At 43.7% G+C, this 14663-nt stretch overlaps 1 protein-coding gene across 1 annotated transcript in view; it reads right to left on the reverse strand.

The window, feature by feature from the left end:
* Positions 1-13293, reverse strand: part of CSUI_002673 (pul domain-containing protein) — a 15190-nt gene extending 1897 nt beyond the window's left edge. The window contains exons 1-13 of the mRNA XM_068062872.1: positions 11837-13293; positions 11227-11368; positions 10097-10204; positions 8990-9232; positions 8088-8290; positions 7295-7350; positions 6296-6368; positions 5385-5459; positions 4599-4751; positions 3518-3600; positions 2531-2891; positions 1602-1687; positions 429-566 (exon numbers count right to left, since the gene is read on the reverse strand). Of these exons, the coding sequence (XP_067925169.1) occupies positions 429-566; positions 1602-1687; positions 2531-2891; positions 3518-3600; positions 4599-4751; positions 5385-5459; positions 6296-6368; positions 7295-7350; positions 8088-8290; positions 8990-9232; positions 10097-10204; positions 11227-11368; positions 11837-12334 (2219 nt within the window). The 5' untranslated portion in view covers positions 12335-13293. The remainder of the gene's footprint in view (positions 1-428; positions 567-1601; positions 1688-2530; positions 2892-3517; positions 3601-4598; positions 4752-5384; positions 5460-6295; positions 6369-7294; positions 7351-8087; positions 8291-8989; positions 9233-10096; positions 10205-11226; positions 11369-11836) is intronic.
* Positions 13294-14663: the final 1370 nt, after the last annotated feature.

The raw sequence follows: 14663 nt of genomic DNA on the forward strand, positions 1-14663 counted from the left end.
GAAAAGAAATAGAGAGACAGATGTAAGAAGTCTTAAGAGAAAACAAAGTCATTTCAACCTCTCTAAAACACAACTGGGGCGAAGGTACACCGAGATGAGCTGTCAGTCCTCTCATCTCTATTGCCAACCCCCCCTAGGTACTCTGTTTCTCACTGCTTCCTCAGGTTCTCTGGGACCATACCTATCCATAAACGCATACATACACATACATACAGACAGACAACATGGCCATATGTAGATTTACACATCTATTTGCATACACTCTATTTCTATACATGGATTTGTGAATCCATTCATGGCTGCTGGATGCAACATGCACACGCTAGCTTGAAATGAAGATCCAGAGCTTTCGTGAGATATAGTGAAGAAGAGAAGGAGAGAAAGAGAAAGAAAGAGAAAGAAAGAGAAGAGTAAAAACAGCACCATACCCTTGATCTCCTGTCTTCTTGTGAACAATATGATAGAGAGGATGTAGAGCCATAACTCTCCATATATCCATGACGGGCATCGAGTTATTCAGAGGCCATCGAGCGAGCTTTTCAAATATCACCTCTATCTCGCATGTCCTGTAATTCACAAATATACAACAGACAAAGCTAAAGGAATACCAAGGACAAACATGCTAAGAAGAAGAACAACAACAACAACTAGGCCATTCTTTCTTCTCCTCTTGGTGGCGGTTATCAAGATCAGTAGAAGAGTCTACTGTTTCTGGTCTTCTGACTCATCTCTCTCCAGAACACTCGTGACAAACCCAACTTCCTCAAAGAGGCCCGTAAGTCAAGCATGAACACAGTCAGCATCTACCTATCTATCTGTCTATCTATCTATTTACCTACTGTGAATCAAGATGCATCTACGTGCGACTCTCGGTGTTGTTGATAAGAAAACAACGGGATGTACTGCAATTTGAAAGTATATCTAAGCATGCCTAGAGAGAGAGAGAGATGCAGAGAAAGAGACGTAGGTAGACAGATAGAAAGAGACGTGAGGTGCTAGTTATGAAGAAAGAAGCTGGAACATCCTTTCAGAGAACATACAACTGATCTATGAGACCATCCCTGCTTGTCATCAAGGGGAAGAAGGGACACTCTGAAGGAAATTCAGACGAAGCAAAGCTCCAGGAGAGGGAAGAGATGTGAAAGGAGAAGTATTCACATCTAAAAACCAAGATGAGAGAACGATCACTGAAGAGGAAGAAGGAAAAGGAGAACACGATTAAGTTTGCCTTATAAATTTTCATTTTGAGGCATGCATTGGAGAAAAGTGACAACCTCGCGATGCTTTCCATCATAGAGCTCTAGATTCCTGGGAGGGGCGGGAGAACTGTGTTGCTATATCAGTCACTCCGAGCCCCAGAAAAGACACCGATGTCGCTCTGTTCTTTCTTTCCCTTCTCTTTTCTTTCGGATTACGCACAAATATTCAAATCGATACCCGTCGGTATAGATAGACGACAGAAGAAAGATAAGGCTAACATATCACTAATGAACCAAGAGAAAGACTAAAAGAAGAATCGCGGGACGGATGGATAGACAGGTCGATAGACAGTCGTGAAGGAAGGAGTCGATAAAAAGATTGAGAGAGCTTCCTTCTCATACCGGAATTCTTGTTTCATAAAGGACGGCGACTTGATCTTCTCAATCGCATCTTGAAAGTACTGCTGCTCGAGCTCACTCATTCTCTCCTGGACCCACAGACAAACAATGCGCGAGAGGGAGGAGAAAGAGAAGGAAACGGAGGTATGAAGGAGAAGCGATGCGCGAGGTGTAGTTACACCTGAAGCGAGCAACTACGACGCATTCACACTTATTGGTTTGATACACAAAAAACGATAAGAGACAAAGGTAGACACAAGGAAAGACAGGACGAGAGAGAGGAGCAAGAACTATGTAGAGGAAAGAGAGATAGGAGAGAGATACAATAAGAAAGAGAAAGATGAACCCAAGAGAAACGGCTGAAAGAGAGCGAGAGAGATCTGATCCAGACAAGTAAGCAACTCGTCTTTCATCTCTACATCCATGTACTCGTACATATCTCTGTCGTCCAAACAGTACGAGGTAACACGACTCGAACTTGTAGAGATGAAGACAAAGATTCTTCAGGAAGGCTTCCCTGCTTGCTCGTGCTGTTGAAGTAAGCTTCTCCTCTTTGAAAAAGAGGAGAAAGTCGAGTGCGTATGTAAGTAGCAGATTATTTATCCTTCCTCTATTCGCAAAAGCAAGATTCTATCTATCTATCTACCTTCAATCACCTATCTCCCTGTCTACCTTCCGTAACGTATCTATCGTGATATCTATCCCTCTTTCTCTCTTTTCTGTAGGGAGAGAAGAAAAGGTGTACAACATGGAAATAGAACAACAGAGGTTTCACTATGAAAGAAAGAAAACTGACAAAGACAAACATACCGCACTCTCAACAGCAAGCACGTCCCTATCTCTCTCCCCTCTCCTCCTTCACACCATACAGCCTCTCGAGCGTACATCCACCTGAGATAAAAGAAAGCAAGGACTTGCACCATCTTCTCTACCTTTGAATCAGGAGGCAACTCAGCATTCAGTTGAAGAATCTTCTTTCCAGCAGCTTCATAATTTCCTTTCGCGAAGGTTATAACTTGAAGAAGAGGAAAGTGCTTCCCACTACCTAGACTTTCTCTTCTCCCTCCATATGACGACTGCGAGCTAGAAGAAGAAGAAAAGTCGCTTCCCGCGTGTCCGCGTGACTGAGAAGAAGAAGAGAAATTCCCTCCCCCTTCCATATCTCTTGAAGATGATGTACTCGTGAGACCCGCGTTACGACGTATGAAGCTTGTGATTTGCTCGAGGCAGCTCTTACTGATACACTCGCGGGCGCAGAATTTCTCCGCTGCTACTAAGGGATTGTCTGTTTGTCTTAGAAAAGCATCACACCGTACATAAAGGGAGGGCGCTCGACACATGCATGTTCTGGAGATTTCTCTTAGAGAGGTACAGGGAGAGAGACAGAAACAAACGTAGGACAGCTATGTGCGTACACATATACATATGCATGTATAGGCAGATAGACAGAAAGATGGATAGGTAGATGGATGAGAGGCGTACAGATTGAAGATGGATATACACCGACTAAGAAGGAGGACAGTAAGCCGGTCATGTCCTCTGCGCAGAAGACTTTGCTGGAGATGTGAGCTGTCAAGGTGAATTGTCAGTATGAAGAAGAGGGAGATAACAAAACACAATATCACTACTACGTACGAATCCTGTATACATGAGAATTCCTTGCATGTACATACGACATACATATCTATCTATCTAGATACAAAGATTGGCGTATCATCAACAGAGAAACTGCAGCCCCAGAGGAGGTCTGACGTTTCTCACATGACACGAGGAGAGGAACATCGATCCAGCCACCTTAACACATCTGTCCATATATATCTATATATACGTGTAGCATTCTGTACATACACGCTGTTATGTATGGAGCAAGAAAGATTAGAACCAAGAGGGAGAAGTAGATCGAAGAGTGCTGGACATACCTGAAAGGAAGTTTCTTATAAGCTCCGCCTCCTTCTCCAATTTCCACGTTGAAGACATGATCATATTCTCCTGCTTCAAAGTACTAGAAACATTCCACATAGACATCAGGATAGACATGAACTTCATCCTCACATCCTCGACCTTTCATGTCCAATCTAGACACCAATTAGATACAAACAGACACATAGATGAAGACAGCTAGCTGTCTACGTACACACTTACATATGTTTCTTATCTCGGCACTTAGATAAGTCGAGCGCTTGTTGAAGACAAACCCAAACATGATAGATGGGAGAATACAATAGTACCCTAGTTCAACAGGGTGTATGTGCGTCCGTAGGTAAGCATTCAAGACAGTTGCTCTAAATTTCCCTCATTGCGCGGGAGATGATTTCTTATTGTTCTTCTTTCTCTTGCTCTTCTTTCATTTACGAGGTGGGGAAGATTTGAAAGCTCCGGGTCTATAGAGAAAAATACTACACCACTCGATAACTGTCATCTGAGAGATATGAATGGACGCTTCAAACTCTACTAGCTCTGCTTGACAGCGTACAGTAGAGCATTCTATACAAGCCGTTTTGAGAAGATACAGCATGCAAGGGAGTTCAGGTGTAAGGCGGATCCCGGTATAAACGGTACAGGACAAGAGTTAGAAGGGAAGAATGATGAGACATGTCAGCTTATAGTAAATGAAACTCTTCGTCAGCTATGCACGGGGATCTCGAGAGACAGATGGATAAACTAAAGACAGATAGATATGTAGATTGAAGATAGATACGATTATGAGAAACAAGTAGATAGACTAAAGAATGACAGATGGATAGATAGCCTGACTGAAGAAAGATAGATAGATAGACAGCTAAACAGAAGATATGTATAGATGTCGAATCGAGGAGATCAAGTTAGATTTAGATAGACAGACATAGGAAAAGATAACTCGGGAGACAGAGACAGGAATGAGAGGCTAAGTAACCAAGCATTAGGAAAGGGAGAGGGAAAGGAGAGACGAGCGGTAGCAGCTAAATATGAAGAGAATGAACGATCTATCTATCTATATGTTGTTCGATTGTCTGTACTTACATCATCTCCTTCATAGAAAGTTTTTTCTTTCGCGGCCCCCACAACCTCTCCAATCTTCATCCAAGTTCCTGAGCCCTGCTCCCATCGATATACAACAGCCATACCTCCTTCTCGAAACATCTTAACTTCTCCGTCTTTCTTGCCACGCGTCGTCTAAGAGAGATTAAAACACACAGACACAAATTTTGACGAGAAGGATAGGGAGGTAGATGACTGAGGTACACGGCGAGGCAGAAGAGATCAGACAAAGTAAGAAGAACAGAAGAGATGAAATGAGAAAGACAGAAGATATCAGACGGAATGAGGGGGATAGAGGAGATGACACTGAAGTAGTAAAGGAGAGGTAGAAGAGATTGCATAGAAATACAAGGGTGACGCAGTGTGGTAAGAAGACATGCGTCGAATCGGGATACGAAGGATCAGCCGGACAGCTTTCCTCGACATGTAAGAACATGAAAAGATACAATAGACGTATGCATATAGGCATGAAGCTAAGCATACGAAGATAACACAAGAAGACGGAGCAGAAAAGCTTTTTACAAGAAGAGGAGAGATAGAGACATGCGGACTAAAAGAGACATCGCTTGCAAGAAGTGAGAAAATTTCTGAGACAAGAATGATCTCTGATGAAAAGAAGAAGAAAAGAAAGACAGGCGAGTCGTTCTAGAGTGAGACTTTCGGTCCTCTCAAGTCGAAGAGGGTTGATTTATTCACTAAGGCGTTCTTGAAGAGAGGGAGACAACGAAAAGAAAAAGAGAAAAAAGAGAAAAAAGAGAAAATTCTTACAGCTTGTTGAGAGATGTCTGGGAGAGTAGCGAGATCAATGGCTGACTCTTTCTTGGATGCAGCAGCCTCTTGGACCTGAAAAAGAAAAGAAAAACAAAGACGGGACAGAGAGAGAAGGTTAGAGAAAAAGAAACCTTCTCGGGGATAGAGATGAATGAAGACACATATACTCGAACACACTCCTCATATGTATATTTAGTGTACACATATTATCTGCTGTTGAATTAGTGTAAAGAGAAGCTACAATACACATTACATGTACGCACAGATAATATACATACGGCTGCATCTATCTATCTATCTACCTATATTGAGGTATGTTAAGTAAGAGGAGTCCCGAGTGAGGAGGAAGAGATTACTCTCGTCGTTACCGTCCAGACACGATGAAGAAAGAGATCTTCGAAAGAGAAGCAAAAGACCAACACGCAAGCAGAGGGAGAAGGAGAAAGCACGAAGGCGAAGAAGTATGACTGAAGATGTCGATGGAATGACAAGAAAGTCTCCTCCTGTTCATTCACAAGCTTCTTGAGTTTGTAGTGTTTCACACTCCCGCTTCAAGTCAACGTCTACCCTAAAATCTTCTTCCTCTTCTTCTTCTTTGCTTTCTTCCTGTTGCTGTTATGTCCCTGGTCTTCCCGCCAACAAATTCACCTTCGTGATAGAAAGAGACCGAAAGATAGACTAGACCCAACCACTCACTACCGCTCTACCCCAGCCTACGTATCCATATCGAAACAGCTCATCTATCTGTCTTTAATCTATCTATTTATTTCTAACCTACAATATCTCTAGCTTCAATCTGTCTATGCGTCTTTGGTCTATCTGTATCCTCTCTAACCTCCTCTTATAGTTATTTCTTTCTTCGCTTCTCCTCTCTCTTCCTCTGCTTCAGCTTAGCTCAGTTCCCTTACGTTTTTCGCTTCTTCGAGTTGTTTGCTTCTCTCAGCTAAAGGCAAGGCTCGGGCCTCATCAACCGTCCACAGTCTAAATAAAAAACGAAACAACGCACAAACACATCTACCTCTGGTGTATATACACCTATATCTGTACATAAACATTTATATCTGATATACATGTATATGTTCAAACCTGTTTGAATCTATCTATACCTATATACGCCAGCATTTCTTTCTCTCAATATATAGATAGGCTATGATTATATACTCCTTCCTGATGAATCACGCCATCGTCTAGTGCGGGGAGAAGGATCGGGGAGGGGGGGAAAAGAAGGAAGCATGAGGAAGAGGAGAGACAAGGGAGCAGGAGGCCTTGTAAGCACAGTAGAGAAAGAGAAAGATTGAAGATAGAAAAACAGATAGATTAGAGAGAGATAAATCGAAGGCAGACAGACTGAAGGTGGGAGAATGGAGGAATTGAGGATGAATACATGAATGAACAGATTGACTGAAGATAGATAGACTGGGGAGGGATACAGATCAAAGGTAGATGAGTAGAGAGATGAAAGGCAGATACCTAGAGAGACAGGTTGAAGGTAAATGGATAGCTACACCGAAGATCGATAGACGGATAGATCGAAAGTAGGTGAGTAGATAAACTAAAGATAAATAGGTAGACTGACTGATGAGGACGGGTAGACAAGATAGACAGATAGATAGATGCATGGATCAAAGATGGATTATCAAAGATAGATATACTAGTATACTGCAGACAGGCCAGAGAGGAGAGGTCTTCTTCTATCTAGTGGTGTCTATCCTTACTTGGGGCAACCCGGTCTATCAGTGAATCAACTCAAACTTTGAAGGAGACATCTGTATAGCACACTCACTCTTGTATCATCCATACATCCACCCTGTTGTCTCTTTCTTCATTCAAATCCTACTTCACTTTCTATCTTCTCTTTCTCTCTTACAGCAGACAAGTCTTCTTTCTCTCGTCTCCCTAGAACTCACCTCAGCTTTCCATCCTCACACGCTGTGGCGATTTCTCCACTGGGAAGCTCAGCTACCTGTGTGAAGAAGAAAACACGCAAGCCGAGAGAAAGAAGGTGTATAGATACATGCATATTTATGAGTGGATCAGAAGGAAGAGAAAGAAGACGAAAGAGAAAAGCAAGAATGCTCTATTAAAAAGATGATAAAAAACGGGATGAGACCAAAGAAGAAAGAGAGGAATGTCAGATGAGGGAGGTAGGGAGGTGAGAAGCTTCTGGCAGTCCTACATAACAAGAACTTGTCTTGGTCGGGGCATGCCGTGAATCTGCCGTACACAAGTGTCATGATCTAGATGTATAGATGTACAATATGTCCATACGAATGACCATGTAGATACATACATACATACACAGATAGATAGATAGATACGCCTATAGATACATACGTACATACGTGGCCATGTCTGTACAGTTACACGACGAGAGACATCTGAGGTCCCCCGGTGCATGCAACAACATCCCAAGAGCCTATATATACACCAAATACATGTAAAACGCTGACCTATCTATCTATCTCCCTATCTATACATATCCTTAATACTTACGGAAGACCGAGACCTCGAAAAACCCACGTATGAAGAGGAGGAGAGAGACAATGTCTAGATATGATACACCTCCTAGAGACCTACGAGCTTGCAAAATATGAAATCCACATCTCTCTGTCTCCACATATCTAAGAGTGGGGGAGCCGCCGTGAATCACAAAGAGGAAGGAGAACGTACTACAGACAGACATCTTCGACTCTTCATTACCTGCCATACGCTAGCTGCATGTAAGATTGTCTGCTGAACTTCTCCTTTCAAGAATTTCCCATGTGAGCCTCCGCCCGCACGACTGTTCATGTGTCCCTCCTGCTGCTTCGAGTCCTCATCTAAGGCGACTTTCCAGACTTTGCATGTACAGTCATCTGACGCTGTGAAGATTCGACCATTCCGTACGTGACTTGCTTTAACATCTGAGCAGGCACAGAGAAAAACAACTCCCTACTCAACAGACCATAAGAATAAAGCCGAGTCCCTCCTTCACGTATGACGGGGTCTGGGGCCTACTCATGGCATACATTACATAGAATAGAGGGAAAGAGACAGATTGGTAGATACTCGCTCCAGATGTGGCGTCTAGTGTCTGGTCATGTAAAGATAGATAAATAGGTAGATAGACCGACTAACGATAGATAGACAGGCTAACGACAGATAGGTGGCTGGACAGATAGATACATGCATAGAGATATATGTAAGATAGAAAGATAGATATGCATATTTACTCCACCGGTAGACTGAGATTCATATGACCTTGCGTTATGAAACGCCTGGTGACCTTTTACGGACCACTTCCTTCTGCACGGACAGTACACAGATATCTAGTTGCACTGAAGACACTGCAGGTGTGTATGTATGTATCTGTAACTATTCATACATGTACTCATGTGTATGAACTGTCCGACATAGAACATAAAAGAGACAGCTGGCTACAAATAGAGAGAAGAGAACATCTATGTAAGAAGGCAAGGAAGAGAAGGAAAAGAAAAGAAAGGCGTGTGAGGACAAGAAGGGAGTGAAAGGCTTGGAGGGAAGAGACCGAAGAGGAAAGGAAGGTAACGGCCGTCTTATAGAAGAGAAAAGAAGAAAGGAGAAAAGAAGAGGAGAGAGCTTACCAAAGACAAAAGCCGCATGTCCTTCAAATTCACCTAGCTGTGTGCCATCTAGACTCCAAGCTTTAACGAGCTGATCATTCGATGCAGACAAGAATCCAGCGGCTGTCTTCTCTCTCTCCGTTGTGTCTCCTTGGCTAGCTCCCGTACTACTACTACTACCACTGCTAGTACTAGAGGGCCAAGATGAAGAAAGGAACGATGAAGGGAGTGAATCTAACGCTCGAATAATGTCGTCATGAGCCGCTGATTTATTGACAAGCAGCATAGACAAAGAAGTTGAAACACCCTCCTCATTGCTCGGGCATCTATTTCCTCGCATAATGTTCTTCATACAGTTGATGTACAGATGAGACAAGAAGAGAAGGTATGAAATGAAGAGAGAAACCGTCTTTAAGCACGCTCTCCCGAGGGAAACAAACCATACCAAGTAGATGATAGTATCTACATAGATTGAGTGGACATATCTATGTGTACGTATACGGGACTTGTGCACTCGAGAGACAGAGATAGTTCGGAGGATGTAGTTCGATCCTCTGGATATGTGGAGTAAGGTATGGTGCTGAAAGATCTATACAGAAGACGATGTGTTACTACCTAAAACTCTTCACTATGTATATGCAGATATATACCGCGGTTCTTCATCTATCTGTGTAGATATGTACTGACACGTATATAGACGAGACAGTGTGCTAGTATGCGAAACTCTTCACTGTATTTATACGTATGTATATATACAAAAACGTCTTGCACGTGTCCATGTAGATGCAGATTCCTACATACACATGGATAGTTATAAAGCCACTCCACGTCCCAAAAGAGAGATCCAGGGAGAGGGGAAGATGAAATACATGGAACAACCGTTTCAAGACTCATTTCTCTTCACTTGCGAAGTGCCAGAGCATGCGGTGCATCCTTTCCTTTCCCACTCTACTCGTAGCTAAATAACCATACACCATACAGTGTACGTACGCCCGGCCCGATGATCTCTACCTATACAATATAGAGACACGGGATCGTTTCCCTCAACCGAATCCCTGTTGAAGATCAGTGCACCCCGCGGCGTGTGAGTGAGCTCGCGCGCTCTGTCTTTCTATACAAGAGACGTACATGGAATGGTTTTCTTAATTGAATCTCCTGTTGAAGACCAGAGCCTCAGGGTCTTATCCTGAGATCCTGTTATCATCATAGATGGCTGGTGGAGAGCTAGGACCGTTACTGTAAGAAAGATCAAGAGAAGAACGACAGTGTACAGACAGACCCACAGAAACAAAGAAAGGAAGGAAGCATGGAAAGGAACAAGATTTATCTCCCTACACAATCATCCACTGTCTTCTTTCTCATCTCTCTCCCTCTGAACTCCCCCTGCCTGTACATTCGAACGAGAGCCGAGTATACAAGATGACGCTGCTCCGTCCAGGCGAAAGAAACACAAAGAAGAAAAGCAACATACACCACAACGTGCTCTAGCATCACCAAAGAACCGATGAAGAAGAGGATTATCTCACAACAGAGAAAAGATACGAAAGAACAGAAGAGAATAAACTCTGCCCTAACTATAGATCGCTTTACGAATGCATTATAGACTGCTGTTCCTGTAGACAATCGATCTATTCATCTTCTTTCTTCATGCAACTCATAGAGAGTAGGAGGAACCAGAACAATGGAAAGACTTCTCAGCAGGATGGCATGCAGTATTAAGCTTCACACAAGACGCAACAGGTGTATATACAGTCGAATGAGAATATATAACCCTAGAACAGGTTTCCTACAGCTGCTTCATCTCTCTCAGTCCCGTACATCTACAAGTCGTACAGAAGGATAGAGAAATACTTAGGAAAGAAAGATCTTACACGTTTGACTTGCATGAGATGAAACTATTACAGAAAAAAGAGACCGGACGCAGGTCCATACAAAATAAGGAAAGAAAGACGCAAGACACAGAGGAGAGCGAGCCTAACGACCACCGTGTAAGATGTCTGTTGTCTCATATGGTTTGAAGAATAAAGAAAGCGACAGGCTAAAGAGAAAGAGAAAAAATGAGAAAGATCCGCATCTCTTTTGATGTGATCGTGAGAAGGCAAGTGAACTCCAAAGATATACGTGCTTATAACGGGGTCTTTGCACGGAAAAAAAGAAAAATAAGAAGAAGGAGGAATGAATGGTCATCGGGGTACGAGTGGGCGGCGGTTTGATTGCTTTTGAACAGAAAGAATCCGTTATCTGAATATATCACTTACCTGCGTATTTGTGCTGATCTAACTTGCGAATACACTCCGCGGTGTCTATACACCACAGACGGGCAGTTCCATCCCAGCTACCGGTGACAAGAAGCGGCGGATCTGAAACCTCTGAGAGAGAATTTACAGGGCCTTCGTGTCCCTAGAGAACAAACATATGTACACAGGGAAAGATACTCGGACTACCATTTGCTGCGGCAGATGTATGTGTGAATATGTATGTATGTATGTATGCATGTGTATGTATATTGATGTATACATTTACATATAAAGAGAAAGAGTGATGCGTGTATGTACGTAGTTATTTAAGTACGTGAGAATGCATGCAGTTCTGTAGAAGGAAGAAAAGAAGAAAAAAGACGAGTTTAGACGTAGGATTCTGTACGTGCTGATGTGCACGAAAAGGCAGGATAACTTTCTTTCTCCCAATATAAGAGCGAACGGCGATATGAAGGAAGAAGTCATGATCTTGATACAGAGTGTGAAGAGAAAACATCCTATTCACCTCGTTAGTCACGACATAAGGAGATAAACCAACAGCAGCCTTTAACCGGAAGATAATGATAGCTCCCCTTCCTCCGTCTCCTTTCTTGCCTCTTCCCTTTCTCACCACATAACTAGCAAGGACATGTCCATCACGGAGAGATATACGAAGAGCACGTTGATCTTTACTGCCGGAAAAGAAGGACGTTCCTTTCTCTGAGAGACATGGCGCTACGCAATAGACAAAGTCTGTATGGGGGGTTAGATGAAGTCGAGGCTTATATTGGAGAGGAGTCCGGTCCGTAGCTCCTGATGTCTTATCTTGTGGTTCTGTCTGAGAAGAGGAATTTTCCTTGACGTCAGGTTCTTTTTGATCCGGAGAGATGGATGACCATACAATGATCGATTTATCGAGACTCCCTGTGATGATTTCGGTGTGTGAAGAAGGAGAAAAAGAGCTGATACTACTGCTTGGATTTGTAGAGGAAGAATTGGAAGACGAAGGTATACAATGATGAGAAGTTTCAACTGTACATACACACCTCACGGCTTTTGTATGAGCTGCCCCCTCAAAAGCTAAGAGATACGGGGGGGGAGAGGAAGAAGAAGCGGATGAGAGAGCCATGACTTGGATAGGATCGTGGCAGAGAAGAAGAAAAGAAAAGATAAGGTTGCCGGGAGGAGAGAAGGGCAGGTATACAGGAGAAATGATGAAGATGAGATAGGTAGGTATATACGATAGATAGACAGAAAAGAGATGAAGAGTAGAGAAACAACAAGGCTTAGATTCCTAGGAAAGAGATACCACTAACACGGCGTGAATGTGTTGAAGAGATCTTGGGGTAGGTGCATATGGATCGAAGGCTTTGAAGAAAACACTCCGCTTTCAGAGAAATCGACGACGAGCGACACAGAAGAGCGTGTCTTTGTAACTTGGATCGGCACTCCGGCAGGCAAATGAACAGGCAAATGAAAGTAGATAGCACTTATGGACTTTATACGGAATGAGACGAAGGCGAGGATACATGAAGACAGACAGATCTCCAGCGACTACCTGACTCTACTTGAAGAGGTTTGATGCCTGGATGGCTTAGAGTGACCACCCACCGTACATACATCAAACACAACAGTAGATGATGAGAGATCTAAGAACTGCGGGATTCTTCCAGTGGACCCTCAACGACTCTTCCGTGACTTTTGTGTTAGAAGAAGAGACAAGAATGTCTTGTCTAAACGAGGAAAGGACGACGCGGACACAAGCAAGAAGACAAGGCGACAACAACAGCCGAAGCTCCTTAGAGTATGGATCTAAAGATGCAAGTAAGCTGCGTACAAAATCTCTCGGTTGCGATAGAAAATCCAAGAACGGGACCCTCTGAGGTCGAAAGAAAAAGAAAAATCCGTTTCTCGATCATGCTTTTCAACTCCTTAACGGCTTCTTGCATGCGCTTCTCAAGTTCCGAGATATTGAGTTGGTGAACCCTGCCTATAACCTCACGGTATTTTCTTGCAAACAATCGCTGTACCGAGACAAGAAAGTTCGCCAAAGCTCTACGATGCAACAGTGATGGATATATCTAGAAGGGCTGGTCTTGATAGAGTAGTGGTTTGCCTTTATGATCTAATGTACACCTGGCTTGGTTTCCACGGGGCGAGCGAGGCATGAAGAGTAGACACTCTATGGCGACAGTAAAGCAACCTAGGACCGATTTGTTGCGTGTGGCGCGTTCAGCTATCTGCTGATTGATTCAGAAGGAGGACTCTTTTTCCGGTCTAGGGAAGAACGCTTAGGGACGCCGGCGGAGCACAGACCGACAACGCCTTTGTTTGGATTGCTGTTGCTGAATTTGATTTTGCCGCCGTGCCACTAACTAGTGTGCCTGTTGCTGCCGGTCCTTCGCACTTCAAGAAGACAGCACGAGTCTAGAGATAAAACTTACAGATCGAGGACTCCTTATTCCAGGGGATCTCCCCTCACCTCCAGGACTGCTTTGTTCTTCATCCGAAGGGAGAGCATTCATCCTGTCTGTTTCTTTAACTTTCAGTTCTTGACAACGTAACACACCACGGGCGAGCTCTTGGTCTTTCTTCCCTTGTAGTATTCTGCGTAGGGATGGATGGTGGCTCTTCGCTCCATCAAGAATAAGCTTCCGGCGATTCTTTCCCTACTGTGCTGCATTGTCGCCCGTACCACGGACGTTAGTTGCCTGTTTCACTCTGGAGAAACCTGCTGACCACTCCTGGAGCGCTAGAAATACGCCGGTGCGCCGCTATAGCTGTTGGGAAAGACTTCTCTAACAACCACACTCTTTGGTTGTGTCGGACAGATGACTGAAAGTAGGCTTCTCTTCCGGAGGACGGAGAGAAAAAGACCTCTGCAGCTCCCGTCTCCCGGGTCAGGTGACCGGACGCTTCTGGAGACAAGGGTACACCTGCATACCGAGAAGGAAGGCGAATGACGTTCCTGCTACGTTAAGACCCTTCTATCTTTCCTTTTAACAAGAGAGAGTTCATTCTTCTGCGATTCATCCTCAGTAACATTCACGACCATTCGGTCTCTTGGTTTGTTCGCGCGTATGAACCCCAGCTGGAAACCCTCTCGCTTGTTACTATCGCCATGAGTAACTAGCTGCATGGTGACAAAGCCCGGGTGTGTTTGCAAGATGCTAGAAAGGAATAGAAAACACGTAACTTGCTACGATGCTGTCGCAGGAGATCTGTAGTAGCCACTTAGCCTTAACGGCTCTAGCTTAAAGATTACGATTTGAACAGCTCGGGTCGTCTAGATACAAACCATCCTCTTTCGTCTTCCTTTTCACGACTATGGCGTCTCTATCTACTATTGACATTTTCTTCATCTTTTCTTCTTCCTCCTCGGCAGCTCTGCACACTAAAGATCCAGCCTCCCCCCTAACTTTACTCCTCACGGTTGGTTGCAGTGACACCATCAATCA

This window comes from Cystoisospora suis (assembly GCF_002600585.1).
Source record: "Cystoisospora suis strain Wien I chromosome Unknown contig_1099, whole genome shotgun sequence".
NCBI lineage: Eukaryota > Apicomplexa > Conoidasida > Eucoccidiorida > Sarcocystidae > Cystoisospora > Cystoisospora suis.